The sequence below is a fragment of the Psammomys obesus genome, unplaced genomic scaffold, assembly GCF_907164565.1.
Source record: "Psammomys obesus unplaced genomic scaffold, mPsaObe1.curated_primary_1811, whole genome shotgun sequence".
Classification (NCBI taxonomy): domain Eukaryota; kingdom Metazoa; phylum Chordata; class Mammalia; order Rodentia; family Muridae; genus Psammomys; species Psammomys obesus.
In genome coordinates this window covers 9551031-9567675 of record NW_026596039.1, presented here as the reverse complement: position 1 = coordinate 9567675, position 16645 = coordinate 9551031, and the positions used below count along the sequence as shown (strand labels likewise).

The window sequence follows — 16645 nt, the reverse complement described above, 5'->3', positions numbered from 1 at the left end:
AATATATATTGGAGCACAACTAGCCTTTATGCAGCATAACCTTTCCTTTTCTGTCTTCTCAGAGACAGGAAAGGAAGGAATCAACGTAGGCAAGAAAATCATGAAGATTCCCATATAGCATGCCAGGCGGCCAACATCAGCCATCAGCTGCATTCGATTCTAGCAATGTCATGCTGCTATTCTGACATTTAGAGGGGCTGTGCGAGGCTACTGCAAGGAAATCCACAGTAGTCATCCTCAGTGTATACCCTGGAGCTCAGCATATGCTCATTTAAATGACAACTGTGTACAGACAGTGGCTGTTACACTGTTACTCAGTGATCACGACTCAGGCTCTCCCTAACTGTCACTGCCTAGGCACAGGGGACCAAGTAGGACCTCATTTGCTATCAGACCTGGGCCAGAAGCTGAACTTCATTCTTTCCTGTGTGACTTCAGGCAGGTCAATCACCTCCTCTGAGATACTGGCCCCAAGATATTCTGCTAGGGTTGATGCCAGGGGCCAGGGCATGGCTGTGCACAAAAGCACCTATGTGGCTAAGGACTTGGTGTGTCGTTGGGGCTCAGTGTCTGCTGAGCTTCAGGCCATTCTAAAAAATCCGAGGATGATCTTTTTGGTTCTTATCACTGACCCATATTTGTCAGCTCTTTAGAAGCAAGGGTCATCAGGCTTTCATTTCACTTATGCAGAATTGGCATGTGCTATAGCTGATGACTTTTCTGTTCTCTATGGTGATTAAGGAAGCCCGAGGCCACTGGATGCACCTTATGATTTCAGGACTGTAATGTTAAACACTCTGCAGCTGGTGATCAGGACAAGTCTTTTAAAATGCAAATTTCTCTCCCTTCTCCAGTCTTTTGGTTTAGTTAATTTAAGCATCAGCAGAAATGACTCCATGAAACAGGAGGCCAATCCCAAGGCATGTAACATCTTCAGAGAGTAGAGCCCTGCTCTACTTGTCTTATAATGGGACACTGACACTGGGATGGCTTTCTCTGTTTTAAGCAATGGGGAGGCACTGAGGATGACACTGGAGTTGTCCTTATAGGAACCTGATAAGGAGAGAGTATAAAGTATTTCCAAACCGGCATTCCCACTAGAATCTGTCTCTACAGATAGATGCTTTGGTGGGCCTCAGGCATTTGGGGGCGTGAAGAGGATGGAATCATGGATATGGTGAAGTCACCCCATAGCAGTGTCCAACCTGAGGAATTGGAACTCACACTTCGCACTGTGGCTAGCAACATTTTAGTCCAAAGAAAACGTTGGGTCTATTTGGCCATGACCACCTTCCTCCCCATGGTGAAAACAGTAGCATGTTGGATTATGGGAAAGGTCAGCACTAGGGGGAAATGCAAACTCCTGTTGTAGGAAAGACTCTGACTGTGGGTCTCATGAGGTGTCTCAATGTACTGATTTACACTAAACTTAAAAGACTTCTTTTTCAGCTCCCAAACGCTGAGGTTACAGGTATGTACCAGGATGAACAACTTAAATTTTAAAGAGTGAAACTTCCATGTCTTAAACCCTTTCAAGTATTACTTTACAATGGCATTTAGGACCACCCCAGGGAGGAACTAATCCCATCATTTAGGGAACTCCACGGGGCAGTGGCACCAGAGCAGAGCATGGGTGGATCTTCTCTGAAGGTGAAGGCACTTAATTAGTAAAACAACTTTTCCAGGTCAGTTAGCACATGGCTGTATTTCTGATGGGCTGTGCAGGGCCCAACTTTCCTTGCATGTTCCCTAATGCCCACAAAAAAATGAAAAGGACCAAAAATTGTATTCTCAAGAGACTCCAAAGTAGAAGAAGCTGTGGAGTTTTCAGAGGCTGAGAACCCTGAACCTTGAACCAGGAACCCATATTTAAATTCTGTCCATGTAAATTGCTTGGGGCCTCTAAGGTGCCTGCTTTCTTCACTTATAAATTAACAACCCTTCCTTAACTATCCCATAGGAATTTCATGAGGATCCCCTACGGCAGCAGGCCCATTCCCACCCATCAGGTCTTCCCTGTCCCTGGTCTCTGGGATGCTTTTCTAATATGTCCTCCACCTTCTCCTGTCTCAGCTATTCATTTACAACTGCTTGGCTTTAACTTTCCATAATCACAATTAACTTGGGGAACCAGTCTGTGTTCCCTACTGGAAAGTTTCCATTGGATGGCAGGACAAGCCTGTGAAATTCAAGGCTGGTCCAGCTCCTACTGGATCTTATTTCCCACTGTTTAGTAGGGGCCAGCCCAGAGCCCAGCACATGGAGTTAAAACACTTTTATGGAATAAAAATTAGATAATATATTATGAGGGCCAGTGGTATTGTTTAGTGATAGAGTCTTTCTTTTCTCCTCCTCCTCCTCTTCTTTTTGATATATTGTCTACCAAGAAAATTAAACAGCCTGTTTTCCAAACCAGGGTCACACTTCATGTACTGCTAACTCAAGACTTCCTCCAAAATGCAGTGGCTGCTGAGTGTTTCTGTGTGTGCTTGTGCATGTATGTACGAATGTGTTCACTTGTGTGGTGGTGGATGATGTGTGCCGGAGCCATATAGTGCATTCTGCCTGAGAATTGCTGGATGCGAAGGCCAGGACATAAAGTCCAGGCTTCCTCTATAACCCACCCAGAGAGCCAAGAGCTGGTTCCCTGGGTTTGCTCCTAACAACTATGAAAGTCAGGCAGAAGCCTGCCCATCCCTGGCATGTTTTTGTGGCTTGTGAAGGGCATTAGGATTTTTTTCCAGATCACTTTCTCATTCAGAGGGTAACAAGAGTTGAAAGTAGCACTGGAATCCCTTGTCAGTGTCTCTGCTTCCAAAGCAGAAGACAGATGGGCTGCCCTGCCAGCACCGAGGGCTATTCCTGGGCATACCATTTACCACCTCCTTCTACTGAACAGTTCCCAGAGGCCCCTCCATTGATGAAGGAGGGGAGGCAGTTGGAGACAGTTTTGTTAAAGTTTTAAAGTAAAATAGAAGGATAAATATGCTTAAAGCTTTTCTATTCCACATGGGGTGGTAATAACCACCAGCTGTCACTGAGAAATAGCAGATGTAATTGATAAAACAATTCAAAACTAGTGTGGACCTATCATCAATAAAATTAACACACCAAAAGTAAACAAAAGGGTTCAAAGAAGAAGTGGAGAAGCCCCCACCCCAAGTTGGCCAATAACTGAATCAGTGAACGAGGCACCGAGCCTTTTTTCAAATATAGATTACAGAGGAGGATCAGCTGGGCACCTCGCTTTGCTGTGAGGGCTGCACAGCATATGCTGCCTGTAACCCTGTCATTAACTGAGGCAGGCACCAGCGAATGGAGGATGAAGGGTGGGGGCTGGGCACGGGGCAGTTTGGAAGTGTGAAACATTAATCCCTAATGCGGAAAGGATGGACTTTCTACCCAATACGGCAGGGAGTGGGTAACATTATTCATTATCACAGTTCAGCATTAAATGGGCAACACCTACTCTAATTTATTGATGGGCTGTTTAAGGCGGGTGTTAGCCTGTTTGTCTTGTATTATAATTGAATTCAGTCTCCAGGCTACAGAAATTTGAGAAGTTCATCCTTTCTCAGTCAATATGATCCCCTTCAGTGACCCATTTCAAGACAGCTTCATAAAAAATAATGTATTTTGTTTTAATAAATTTAAACACTATGACAGCTGCTCAATTTTTATTGGTTGTTTTTTTTTTTCTCCCTTTAGATGTCTCTTCGCTGCCTAGAGAAGCCAAGCTCACAATCAATAGTAATTGATTAATCAGCATCCCCTTTGAACAAAGGTGCTAATCAGTTTTTGATTAGTTCATCAAACCAGATGCAAAGGCAGCCCAGCCCCAGCCTGCCAGTTCATCAGCATTCGACATGACTTATGACTCCCAGAAACAGGAATGCCTCAGGCCGAAAGGGATTGGGTGGGGGCAATGTAATTATTAATTTGACCAAATTATTATGAACACAAATGGTTGTTGGTTTATTGCTCCTGGATGGAGTGACTGATAGAATGGCAGTGGAGAGCCATCTAACACAGTGCAGGGCTGGGACCTGCAGTGTTCCTAATTGATGATGCTGGGAAAAGAGGTACCTGGCTGATTCATAGTTTCCTAAAGAGGATGAAATTCCTTTTGCCTGTCTGAGTGATCATTGTCTGGAAAATATGCCAAAAGAGATCAGGGTCAACTCAGGATTCTCAGGATTCTTGAGCGATCCAGTGGTACAGGCTCACTGTACCTGAGGTGAGTGCCAGAACACAGAACACTTCCACAGGGGGAGGCAAGCTGTTTACTTCTGGCATTGTGCTATAGCCAGGTAGGACTTACCTACTTTTATTTTAAAAGAAAATAAACTTAATGGTTTTTTTTTTTTGAAACTTCTTTAAATATATCAACCACAAGTAAGAGACAAATGAATGACATGGCTAATGGGTGGCTTCCTATCTAATTTATTTACTTACTGAAATTCACTAGTATTTAGAATTCATTAATTTATCCAAAAAGCATTAACTGGCTGCTTACTGCAAGACAGGTATCTGCAGGCGACAGGCCCAGCGTGTAACCTCGTGGAAGCTTCTGCTCCAACAGCTCAGCTCCCCCTCGAATAAGGGACAGAGCAAAAAAGTGAAGGTATATCTGAGGTCTCATAGAAGCACACATCTGGAAATAGAGCAGTGTGTTTTGAGATACAGGGGAGTACGAGCTGGGTTTTCACTGAGTTATAGTTAAGGACAGCATCTCAAGCACCAGCCATTCAAAACAATGATAGGAACAATGTTTAGGGCAATATGAAATCTGCTTTCCAGTGGGCTCCAGTAAGGAAACACATGCCTTAAGTACTTTGTACTTTGACCAATCAGAGTGCTTCAGAAGCTGTAGACAGTTGGCACTGAAGTCTCATGACATCATGGGAGCTCATATAATTGTTTAGCTCTGATCACTTTAAATCTCCTTCCTCCCTCTTCTTTAGGATATGCTTCTTATTCTGGATTAGTAACACCTAAGTCCTGGAATCAAGCATGAAAGCTACTTTTGCAAGAGCTCAGTATGCTGTGAAAAAGGTCTGAGGTGGATAATTAGTTTACAGCCTGGTGTGTGACAAAACAATTGCCCCCCCCACACTCTACCACCTACTTCAAAGTACTATAATATGGCTTTCTAGTCTATTCTACAGAAGTAGACAGTCAGTATGACTTTAAGATCCTGTCACATAATCCAACAGCAACTGCTTTATAATGCAACCAAGCTTCTCCTGAGCCATTATACATCTAGGATAGAAACATTAAGTCACCAAGAAGAGTGGCCTCAGCATTCTGCTCTCTACTGTATTTATGGCACAGGCCTTGGTCTGAAATACACACATTGTTCCCATAGGAAAGAAAGGTGGGTGAGTGAATGGAGAAGGATGCATTATCTGTGCCAATTTATTCTTTCCTTAGTCTCAGAATCCACACTGACCCCTTAACAAACCAAGTGGTCATTTGGTCACAGTGGACAAAGAACCCACAGGTTGGACACTGCAGTGCCTTACCTAGTGACTAGCCCTTACCTGAGAGATCCTCACTGTCCAGTTCTTCTGCGGAATTGGGCAACTGAGTAGGGCCTTACAAGTAAAAACAAATCGTTTTTCTTTTCATTCCTCGAGGGACATAAACAAAACACTTAAGAACTGAGGATGGATTTTGTTTAAAAAAAAAAAAAAAAACATGAGCCAAATCTCTTGCTATCTCTCACTTTTTTGGAGAGCTTGAATATATTAATCCATATGTTCATTTCTTTAATCATGTAATTTTGTTATTGCTATACAATCGAGGCAGAAGGAGTCCTTGGCCTCCACTGTTGAAAGCACATGAAACATGAGGGCGAATGGTTAAAAATCATTCATTCAAAACAGCATGCAGAAAGAAAAAAAGTAAAGCTGAATTGTTAGCTGTGGACACTCTGATATATCTTTTAAATATGAATGTATTTAGATGCTACATACTGATGTATGTAAGTTTTATCTTGCATTTTGCTGAAAATGGAAATCCTTTGCCAATACTGACAAACACAGTTCATTATCAATTTAGCACAATCTTGGATCACATATTTCAAAATGGTATAGCACCTGCTAACTGCAGATTGCAGGTTATGCCTTCATCAGAAACATCTGATTCACAACTCTTTTTTTTTTTTTAAGAAGAATTTCATAAATCAATGGTGTTCTGGAAAAATAAAACCCTCAAAGCTGAAAAAGCAGTTAGGCCAGGAGATAATCAAATGGGGCTTGAAATGCCTGTATTCCAGTCAACCCCAATGTTGGTCAGCTGAGACAGTTTGCCACCAGCTCTGCTCTGAATTAAGTGAGGTGGAGTATAGCTAAACAGAGGGAGGTTCAGCTAGAGATGGCTTCTCTTCATGCTCATTCCCAGCTGATCTTTTAAGGAAGTTTATTAAACAACACAAAACTTTAGGTTGGCCTTTGCTTATTAATGTCTGTTCTCCTTCAATCCCATCTTATTGCCCCAGAAACTCAAACTCCCACAATAGCTGTCTTATAATCTCTAGCTGTCATTTTGAAGATGGCTATGGATCTAATTCAGTTGCATGGTCTTTGGAGAGAGACACAAGTTTTGCATCTTTCCCCTCCCTGGAGCTCAGCACAAAGTATATTCTCAGTAATTACTTGCTGAGTTAATGTTTTGAGAGTCATCGTTGGTGAATTACTGACCAGAGCCTAAACGTAACCAAAACAAATGCTCTGGCAATACATAACTAAAACAAGTTTGTATGAGTGGTCATTAAAGCTTAGATTTTCTAAGGTGGTTTACAAAGAGGCCAAATGAACGTGGAGAGCTGGTTGAGTATGTTGTGAGGCTGTTCCAACATCAGTTCTAGAAGGAGTTTCCCACATGAACCCTGGATGCCAAATGCTCCGGAGCAGAAGCCAAATCAAAATGAAAGCCTTTAGATTTCACAGGTGTTCCCAAGCTATGGAGCCAGGCAACTAAAGGGACCGTGGTAATGCAGTAAATTATAAAAGCAGCTGAGGAGAAATGCTAGCCTTTGTCCTGAAATCTGATTGGCTGAAAGTGTTTCTATTTCTAATTGGCTTTATCCATCGTATAAAGACTGATGAATACAATTATTTGAATAACTGTTATAAATGGGCAACATAAAGTAGTTCTCTGTACTTAATTATGAATTTGCAGTTCTCAAAAGGCTAATCCCTCACTTCTGCGTGGCCCGATGAATATCAAAGTGTTCTACATACGTGCATTGTGTCCACTCAACCACATTAAAAAAGAATGTTTCAAGTAGGCAGCTTTACTGCCTAAGGCTTGTTTCCTTGGGGAGGACACTAGAAAGCTAATTAAAAAAATAAAAACAAATATGTTTATGAAGTATTATTGATATGCAAAGTTTTCCATTTAGAAGCAACAGACAGTTGATATAAACCCCATAAAAGCGGAAACTGTCATTTTTAATGGCATAAAATTTAAAATATACCAAATCATCTGGAATCTCCAGATTATGTTCCAAACTGAGAAGTCATTTAGGCCAGTGGCATTAAATTTGCTTTTGCGGTTTGATTTTTTTTTTTTTTTTTACGTGAATCTACAGCATACTGCCATAGTTGGATAATTTCTGAATAAACATAATTAGAAGAGTTTACCATAGCACTGGCTGTACAGTGAGGAAAAACAAAATCTTCCTCCAAGAACTGCTTTGGTTTAGGTATTTTTCTTTCATGTTAAAAATTAGACTCGTCTCATTTTCTCAAAGAAAATGACAAAGATGCATTTTATAAAAGCAGAGAATATTTCTCAAAAGGAAACACTGCCACTTAATAACAAGTAGGAAATTACTTCTCCTTTCTTCCATTCAAAATTTCCTATTATCTATTCAAGTTCTAGTCACTTCTAATTAAAATGCATGCAATGCATTTCTTCAAAATCTGTTAAACCAATGAAAGTTTACTTTTGTTGCATATGGGATTTTTTTGGAGCAATTAAGGAAGTCCTAAGATGCAGACATGATCATTTAATTTATGCACATTGGCTGTCTTTTCTGCAGAGACTAATGTTTGGCTTTTTCTGGCATTACAGGTGCTATGGCACAGGCTAAGCACTGTGTGCTTCTGGAGCTGGAATTTCTCCTTCTTGACAGTACCTGCTGGCTTCTCAAAGTGGTGCAATAAGGCAATTTTAAACCAGAAGAAAAACCTCAAAGAATTAGAATGAGTCAGAAATCCTAGCCATTTCGATAAGTGCAAAAATCAAGTTTTTGATTTTTTTTTTTTTTTTTTTTTTTTTTTTTTTTTTTTTTTTTTTTTTTTACCTAAAGAGGCTTCTGAGTTCGATTCATCAGGTTATCATATAAATATTTTACAGAAAATTACAAAAAAGAACAATGAAATAAAATCCGTAGGAAACAAAACCTTGGCCCAGTGGCCTAGTACCATTCCCATTAGGAAAAACAAAGTAGGCGACGGTCTCTCTCTTACCTACGCAGCACACATCTGATCACTTGGCCATGTCATGGAAACTGATACTTCCACCACCAGCCATAAGAGTTCAGACGCCCCCGGTAGTTTTAATCTAAAAGCTCAGTCATCCTGTTCTTCCTGCTTTGTCAGCTTTGTGGAGAGTTTTTCCCTTCTTCCCATTAGCAGAAATTTGGTTCACGCCGTTAAACAGCAGCACATAGTTTCCAAACTGCATATCAAGGCTGCAACGCAATCTTCAGGTCCTGCAGCCATTCGTAAACCTCTTTAGCTTTGTTCTTGGGTAGCGCATACAATGTCTGCAGAGTCCCTTGACTGAATGACAGCCTTTGAATGCCACTGTTACGTACTCATACAGAGAGATGTACACAGAGGCACACAGACAGACGGTGGACATAGCGATTGTAATCATGTGCACTGCTGGCTGGTCTTCTTTTAAACAGACTTAAGAATTCCCCCATAACTGATTACCAGGGAAGGTAAGGACATAGCACAGTGCTTTCAGGATTCTATCATGGTCTGTACTAGCATAAGTCAGGGAACGGGAGACTCATGGGGCAGTTTCCCAAGGACGGGCAGTGGTCTGGGGTGTGGGCTTGGTATCTGGCACTGGTCAAATACTTTGAAACCAAAATGGAAAATGAAAAATGGTTCTGAGGATCTCTCCATTCTAGAATGAATTAAAATCTATTTAAAAACTCAACTGGGATAAGAAAAATCCATAGGACTGTCAGCCTCCACTGCCTCAACAGGGAGAAAAGGCAGGCAGAGTTAAGAGTGCAGAGAAAGGGAATGGGAGAGGAGAAGGGAAAGAGACAAAGTGAGAGAGAGAGAGAGCGCTCTAACCCAGAAGCCAGCTGACTGCAGTGCAACAGAAGCACAAGCGCTATTCCAGACCGTGGGCATGCTGTCACCCGACCCCTCGTGGGGGCAGGGGGAGGGGAGGGGAAGGGAGAGGACACACCAAACAGGAAAGAACAAGGCACAAGACATTTACAGAGAAGTGTCCACATTGAAACAGACAGACAAAAACCATCACACACACCCACACACCAAATAACCATAATAACGACGACACCGCCCGTGCGTTAACCACCCATGCATGTCTGCCTGCAGCTTCTGGCCACGAGCTATCAGGATTTGGCAGTGGTTTTTTTTTTTTTTTTTCTTTTTCGCATCTTTCAACATGCACACACAACACAGGTTTTTTTTTTTTTTTTCCCCTGTGCAGGCCTTTAAGGATGAGCTCCAAAACCACAAGTGCTCAAGATCCTCATTCAAAGAGACCCGGTGTCAGCCTCGCCTAAAAATCTCATTCTTACACTCATATTTATCTTTATTCTCAGTGAGGTCCTTAAAAACATATGGTGGTGAACTGTTGCTTGGTTTTCTTTTGGAGAAAATCCATTTGGTTTCGAATCATGCCCATGCACGTCCAACCTTCCAACACATGCTTATCCCAATCAGTTATTGGTTAAAACAAACGGTCAACACACATGAACAACTAGAATAAACTTCATACATACTCTAGCAACACAAGCTTGAATAAAACATGTTAATGAGTCTTCAAAGGGAAATCTTGAAAGGGTCTGTTTGTTAAATAGAAAATAGCAATATGGAAAATTCAGTTTATCATTTTTAAGACCAATAAGATGCCACAGCTGGCTGACTTAGTATGTCTTGTCATTTAAGTTGCTAAGTTATCAAGCCACTTAACTTTTTTTTTTTTTTTTTTTCTGGGACCAGATCACCATAAGAGCCATCTCAAGGTCACTATGTGAATCAGACAGTTGCTGTGCTGAAGGTGGGTCTCCAGTACTAGGCTAACATAAACTCTGCAGTATGATGTCCTGGTTCACCCGTTTCCTCAGTCTATAATTTCCACCACATCTTGTTACCCTTTCCAAATGACTTAGAAAATTTCTTCCTATTTCATCAAGTAAAATTTCAGACATCACTTAGGTTTTTCATTAGAGCTTTTGGCTGTGGGCTTGAGAGTCAGCTGGTCAGAATAGTAGGGGACCCTTTGAGAAGACACTATGAGGATCAGGAACAAGTTGGAAGAATATATTTATAAATGCATGCTAGGGCTCAGCTAGGATTATCCATCAGTTCTCAGCTGCTGAGGAGTACAGCTGGAGGCATGAGAGGTACATGGCATAAGAAGACTGTCTTTCCTACTTTCTCCCACAGACTTCTCACTCCAGTCAGTCTCGCCTGTAAACCTGGCTTGATATTGTCTCTAAAGAGAAAGACAGTGGCTGCTTCTCAAGGCCCAGCCAGCCCCATGTCCTGCCACCAGTATGCTATATAACCCCAAGCCATGTCTTCAGAGATTCCTCTCCCCTTTTCTCTCTTTTTAAAGAGACAGACCTAATTAAAATGAGCAGCCCAGAATTAGACTCAGCTTTTATATGAAGTTCTAGTTTGCATATACCCTATCTGGGTATTTAAGGATGCCGCAAGTGCAAGCGCTTGGATTTTTATCAAGGGAATGAAACATTGAATTTTGGGGCTTTAGGGGAGAAATGGTCACTACTTCTTCAAAGAACCCTGAGAATTTGGGACTCTTAGGTTACACTTGACCCTGGAGTTAATTATAGGAAGCCCCAAACTTAAGAGTACTTTAAAAAGAATAAAAGAAAATCTCCCGAGCTACATTGAAGCCAAGTTAAAGCTCTGAGGATAACCAAGAAGTCAGGATGCTTTCAATTAAAGATGAAACATGCAAAATAAGGTTTTTGTTTGTTTGTTTTGTTCTTTGAGATACGGTTTCTCTGTGTAGCCCTGGCTGTCCTAGAACTCACTTTGTAGACCAGGCTGGCCTCAAACTCACAGAGATCCACTTGCCTCTGCCTCCTGAGTGCTGGGATTAAAGGTGTACACTACCACTCAACTAAGTTTAATGGAGTGTGGTAACTAAGGTGTAGCCAGTTCTGTGGACATCACCTTAGAAATGGAAACTTTATACTGAATGGGTTTCTCATGACTGTCCAGTGTACCTGACCCCTTTAACTTATTGCATGGACATGTCCCTTTGTCCCAGTGGCAGGAAAGGACAGTGAAGTGGGAGTAGGCTGGAAAGCCACATCACTTCCTACTTAAGTTTGTGTTGCCTTGCAAGAGAGGGAGAAGAAGAGGAAGAAGAGGGAAAGAGAGGGAGAGAGGAAGAGAGAGGGAGAGAATGAGAGTCCTGCTGATCATGACCAAGGACAGCCCAACAGATTTTACTCACAGGTTCCCAACTTCTAAGTTCTTAGACAAAGTTGCCTAAGGAAGTCAGTGTGGACTAGATGTTATTTTAGAAACTGAATTGACACTACAGGGCTGGCTGATCACCTCTTGTCACTGAAGTGACAGATTTTCACCCTGCATAGCATATAAAGTGATTGAAGCAGGTCCTTTACCAAATGATTCCCTTGGATCCAGTTATTAAAATTCAGCCCCCTTTAGACTAACATAAGCACTGCTCTAAGCACTATCTTGCCAAGGTTAGATTTGAGCCGAGTAATACAATAATACACGGATTAAACAGGACTCTCAGTTTCTGATTGAACAAAAACAAAAACTGAAGTTAATAGAACTGTCCCCATTCGGTAGCGCACTGGCGCCAGGGGAGAGCAGATAATGTGTCCGGATGTCCCTGTCTCAAGTTTATGCACTCAATTTGTAATCAACTTTTGGCTAAACAAACAAACAAACAAAAACCCTTAATATACTTTTTATTATCTGGCTTACAAAGTACCACACACTGAAGGCTTCCTTAAAACCCTATTTCACAGTGTTCAAATGGACATGGGGAACAGTGTTGGGGAGCTGTTTCCCACCCGACAGAAGCATAAGCGTAAATGAACAGAGACTGGGGTGGCTGGGTGGACAGGTTCCTGGAGGAAGAGAATGAAAGTCATGACATTTCTGGAGAAGACCAGTAGGCTTCTACTCTTCATGTTGGGAGTCTAAAAGGAGATCTTCCTTCGGACTGTCTGTCTCAAACACGGAGGAACAAAGAACCCCCTTTCAAAATTCCCTGAGGTAAAAGCTGGTAAGTGAAGCACCTGGGCTAGCTCTGCAGACAAATACTCTCTCTCTTTTTAAAAAAAATTAATTTAAAAAGTTTCAAAGTCTCATTGATTCCAAGGTTTGGTGGAGTTTTATAGACAAGGAGGAATGCGTGATGGACACCCTGCCATGCTTGCCACCGGAGAGGAGACCTCATCTCCTATTGCAAGCATAGGGTGCTGAACTCACAACAGAAATGACAAGACTCAGTGTAAGGCCAAGCATTAAGAACTGATGGTGCATTTATGAGCTCAGTCTATTTGGAGCGTGAGTTCCCTTGAAGACTGCATTTCTTTTTCCCAGGCTTGCCTTGCCTCTCAGCACTGCTGAGAAAGTAGATAACAGTAATGTGATACCAACCGTGAACTGCTGGTTCTGTCGTCGCCGTTGTGTCTACAGACGGGAACAGAGGATTGGAGGAAGGGAAGAAACAGGAGGAACGGCATGCAAAAAAAGGGAGAATGGAAAAAAATGGAACAGATAATATATGAGCAAGCTTTCAAAGAACACCGCGTGACAAGCAATAATAAATGAAAAGCCAAAAGCATCTGAAGTGAGTTGCACTGTTTTAAGACATGCCTTGAGCTCAAAGCTGCGAGCCAGGGAGGAAAACAGTAAATTCTTTGGTTCCGGGGGTCTTGCCAGGACACACGTGTTTGCGAGTCAATAGTCAGGGGGACATGCAAAGTGATGAGAAACACCAGTGCAAACTCAGTGGCTGCTAAAAGGTTCTTAATGCATCGAAGCTCAGGACTGCGACAGAAAAGCTCAGTCGGAAGGCTAGTTAAACAATGGATTCAGACATTCAAACATTGCCTTGTTTTAATCCAACCTGCCCGGGCATTGGGACTTCTTGTTAAGTATCAGACCCACTCTTAGGAGGGTGCTTTTCCAGCACTGAAGCTCAGACGCTTGCAGGTGAATGTGCAGCACACAGATTCAAGTTTTCCATCCACTGTATTATTTCATCAGAAGATAGCCAGCAAGTTAAAGTCATGGAGAGGCCATGGGAGCGAACACGTTCAAGATATAGTCACACATACACCACACACACATACACCACACACACTTACATACATGCACATGTACAAACACACATGCATGTACACCAATTCTTCATCTTACAAGATATGTTATATCTATGAGGCCTGTCTGAAAAACACACATGTTCACACAACTGCCAAACACCACTTGTGAATTTCAAGGTTTCAAGAACCCAGCCATCCCTGTGTACAGCGCCACAGCCACAGGCTTGCTTGTCAAGAGTCTGCTGTCATGGCTGGGTCAGGAGACAGAGCCATCATCTTCACTGGTGCCTGCCATCTTCTTCACTTGTGGCCTGCCTCTTTCTTCTACTTCCGATGTTGTTCAAGTCTGCGCCTATCAGGTTGTGGCAATGCCTTTTCTTCACAGGGAAAATATCCACAAAGCACTCAAGGAATGCATTTTCTCTTTACTTTTGACTATAGAAGTGGGGTGAATAACTGACAAAAATGCATGGTGGCATTCATTTTCCAGTCATCTTAGACACAGGTCTTCTGGCCAACTTCATTCTAATGTCAATGCACCAGTTCTGCAGTTTTCAAGTATGTTTCTTCTACCAAGCCCTCTCTAGTCAGAAGCTGCTGGTGTTCAGGTGGGATAATGAGGATTAAAAATCACAAGCAATCCCTGCCATTTTTATGATGCAATTCTTCAGCTGGCAACTGTTTCCACTGACTCTTTGGAGCTCGACATAGGCAATGTTTAAATGCACCAGAATATCAAACATAGAATGTATTTTTGGGGGGAGGATTCCAATGAGCCTGGAGCTTCTGATGTATAAATATGACACATGAATTCACACCGGTGTTCCCCTTCAGTTGGCATGCTTTCTGGGCCAATAGGGACCCCATTACCATCAAAAACTCAGAGACCTTTTAAGGAGCCAGAATTAATCAGAGGTCTGAGAGGCCAATGCAGCTTGATATAACCGATCACTAAATTTCTCAAGACTAGAGGAAGGAGGGAAAAAAAAATCATAAAATACACTGCAGAAGAGTACAATACTTACAAGTCAAGTCTGTGTGCCTAAAATAGCAGTGAAAACAACACAGAAAATTGTACAGTTGAAACAAACCCTACACCAGATCCTTAAGGATGACAGATACATCTCCATAGTTGAGACATCCTAGTCCAACAGTGGTTTGAGGCACTTTAAATTTGAGGGGCAGGATCAAAGGCACATTTGTATAAACATTTAGATGCATGTAATACATTTTATAGGCAGGCATTGGCTCCTTTCCAAAACACTAAAGAAAAAGCAATAACTGCTTTGGCTCATTATTTTTGTGGTAGCACTTCTAACACCCATTTTGGGGGGAAGGGAACCAGGTAAATCATCAGTGTAAAACGAAAGAAAGATGGGTTGACTAAAACACCAGGGTTAGAAGTTTCAAAAATCAGATCTGAGCATTGACCAATGATCCCAATTTACTGTCTTCCTGCATTAGGGCATTGTGTCAGCTTCATGACAAAATTAAACCAGGTGAAGCAAGGCGTTAGCTCTTCCATGGGCACTGAACAATAAATGCAGCCACGAGCATAGTGCATTTTGCTCCCCAGCTCTAGGGATGCGAAATCCATCAATTGCACCCAACAGAAGAGAAAAGGGGGTATTGCAGAAAAACACTCTAAAACAGTTAAGCAAACACATATTCAAGTCAAACAACACGACTAGTGCAGCTGGACATCGCGAGCCTATGAGCAGCAATGGAAGGGATGCTGCAGCGGGAACACAGGTTGGCTACTGGGTTTAAATCAGGATTGAGAATGTTTCTGGGGAGCTATTGACTCTGCTTCTCAGAGAGCATCTGGTATGTGACCAGAGCAGAGGCTATGTCAAGTCAAAGGAGAAGGGAAAATGCTTTAGAAGTGACTGTGTGCTCCCCACGCCATGTAGAAACCAAGGACAGCATGGCTCTGGGCTAAGTACAGAGCTGTGAAGCACATTTATTAGGGTGTCTTCACCACAAAGTGAAGAAAAGTACAACACCCCCCCCCCCCCGCCACCAAGAATCAGCTTCTGGGTGGTTACTGGTAACATTTTGTGTGGGCAAATGCAAACATTTCCAATCTAAGTTATAAATGTAATAATTGGCTTGAAAAATAGTGTCTAGTTGCCCTCACAAAAGCCTTTAAAAGCTAATTTTGTCGTCTTAAAAAAAAAACATTGAGCTAGGCCTATGAGAAGTAAGTCACAAAAAGTTGAATGGAAGGCATTGGGTTATAATATACAAAAGGGCTAAGCTAAGCCATCATCTCTAGTTTTAATCATAGTGAGGACAAATGTATATTATTTTATATGTTTAAAAAATAATGAAACAAACAAAAACAAGCCAATTCCCTGTTCTCACAAATGCTATGAGTGTATGAGTCTTACTAGGCATTTCCTAGCTGTTCAACCGAAAGAATTACATCTGAGCTAGGGCCCTGCAGTGACTTTTTCTGAAAAGCACTCATTTCATTCAACACTGCCTTCCCTTCTTAGGCTCACAGCCCTTCAAACAGTTAATGTGACCCTGCCTCAAATAACCAAAACAGCCACAGATAGTTCACGTTTCAGTATAAGAAATTTGCAAAATGAGAAAGCAATGACAATGTGTGAGATTAGAGACTGAAGCCATTTTACCAAGTAGCCAAGCGGAGGGAATGAAACCCAACCCGCCTGAGAGGCAGCTGGGCAATATTTAGTTGAGACAGTCATGTGTAAGCCCCAGTGTGGCCCATTCTAATCCTTTCAGATGGATTCTCTCCAACTTAGAATTGTTCATTGAGTGTGACAGACTGGGGGCTTAAAACTAATCCATAAATTAGTCTGTGGTCTCAAACACAACGGGTGCCATAAATGAAAATGAAAATCCTACAACAAAATTAAATTCACAACCTTAAATACTTTTCTTACCAATTGACCTATGTAGTTCTTGTACTATGACACAGAGTCACTGCAGGACAGCATGTGGCTATGTGAGACCAGGGTGAATGCTGGAGAATGCTTCGGGTACAACCTAACAAAGCCAGCCTATCCTAGAGCAGCTCTTAGTGTAAGGAATTCAAGCTCTCCTGTT

At 42.0% G+C, this 16645-nt stretch overlaps 1 protein-coding gene across 1 annotated transcript in view; it reads right to left on the bottom strand.

The window, feature by feature from the left end:
- The window catches only part of Cadm1 (cell adhesion molecule 1), a 325600-nt gene that overhangs the window by 10811 nt on the left and 298144 nt on the right, over positions 1 to 16645 (bottom strand). The window contains 2 exon segments of the mRNA XM_055621779.1: positions 5544 to 5597; positions 12900 to 12932. Coding sequence (XP_055477754.1) covers positions 5544 to 5597; positions 12900 to 12932 — 87 coding nt within the window.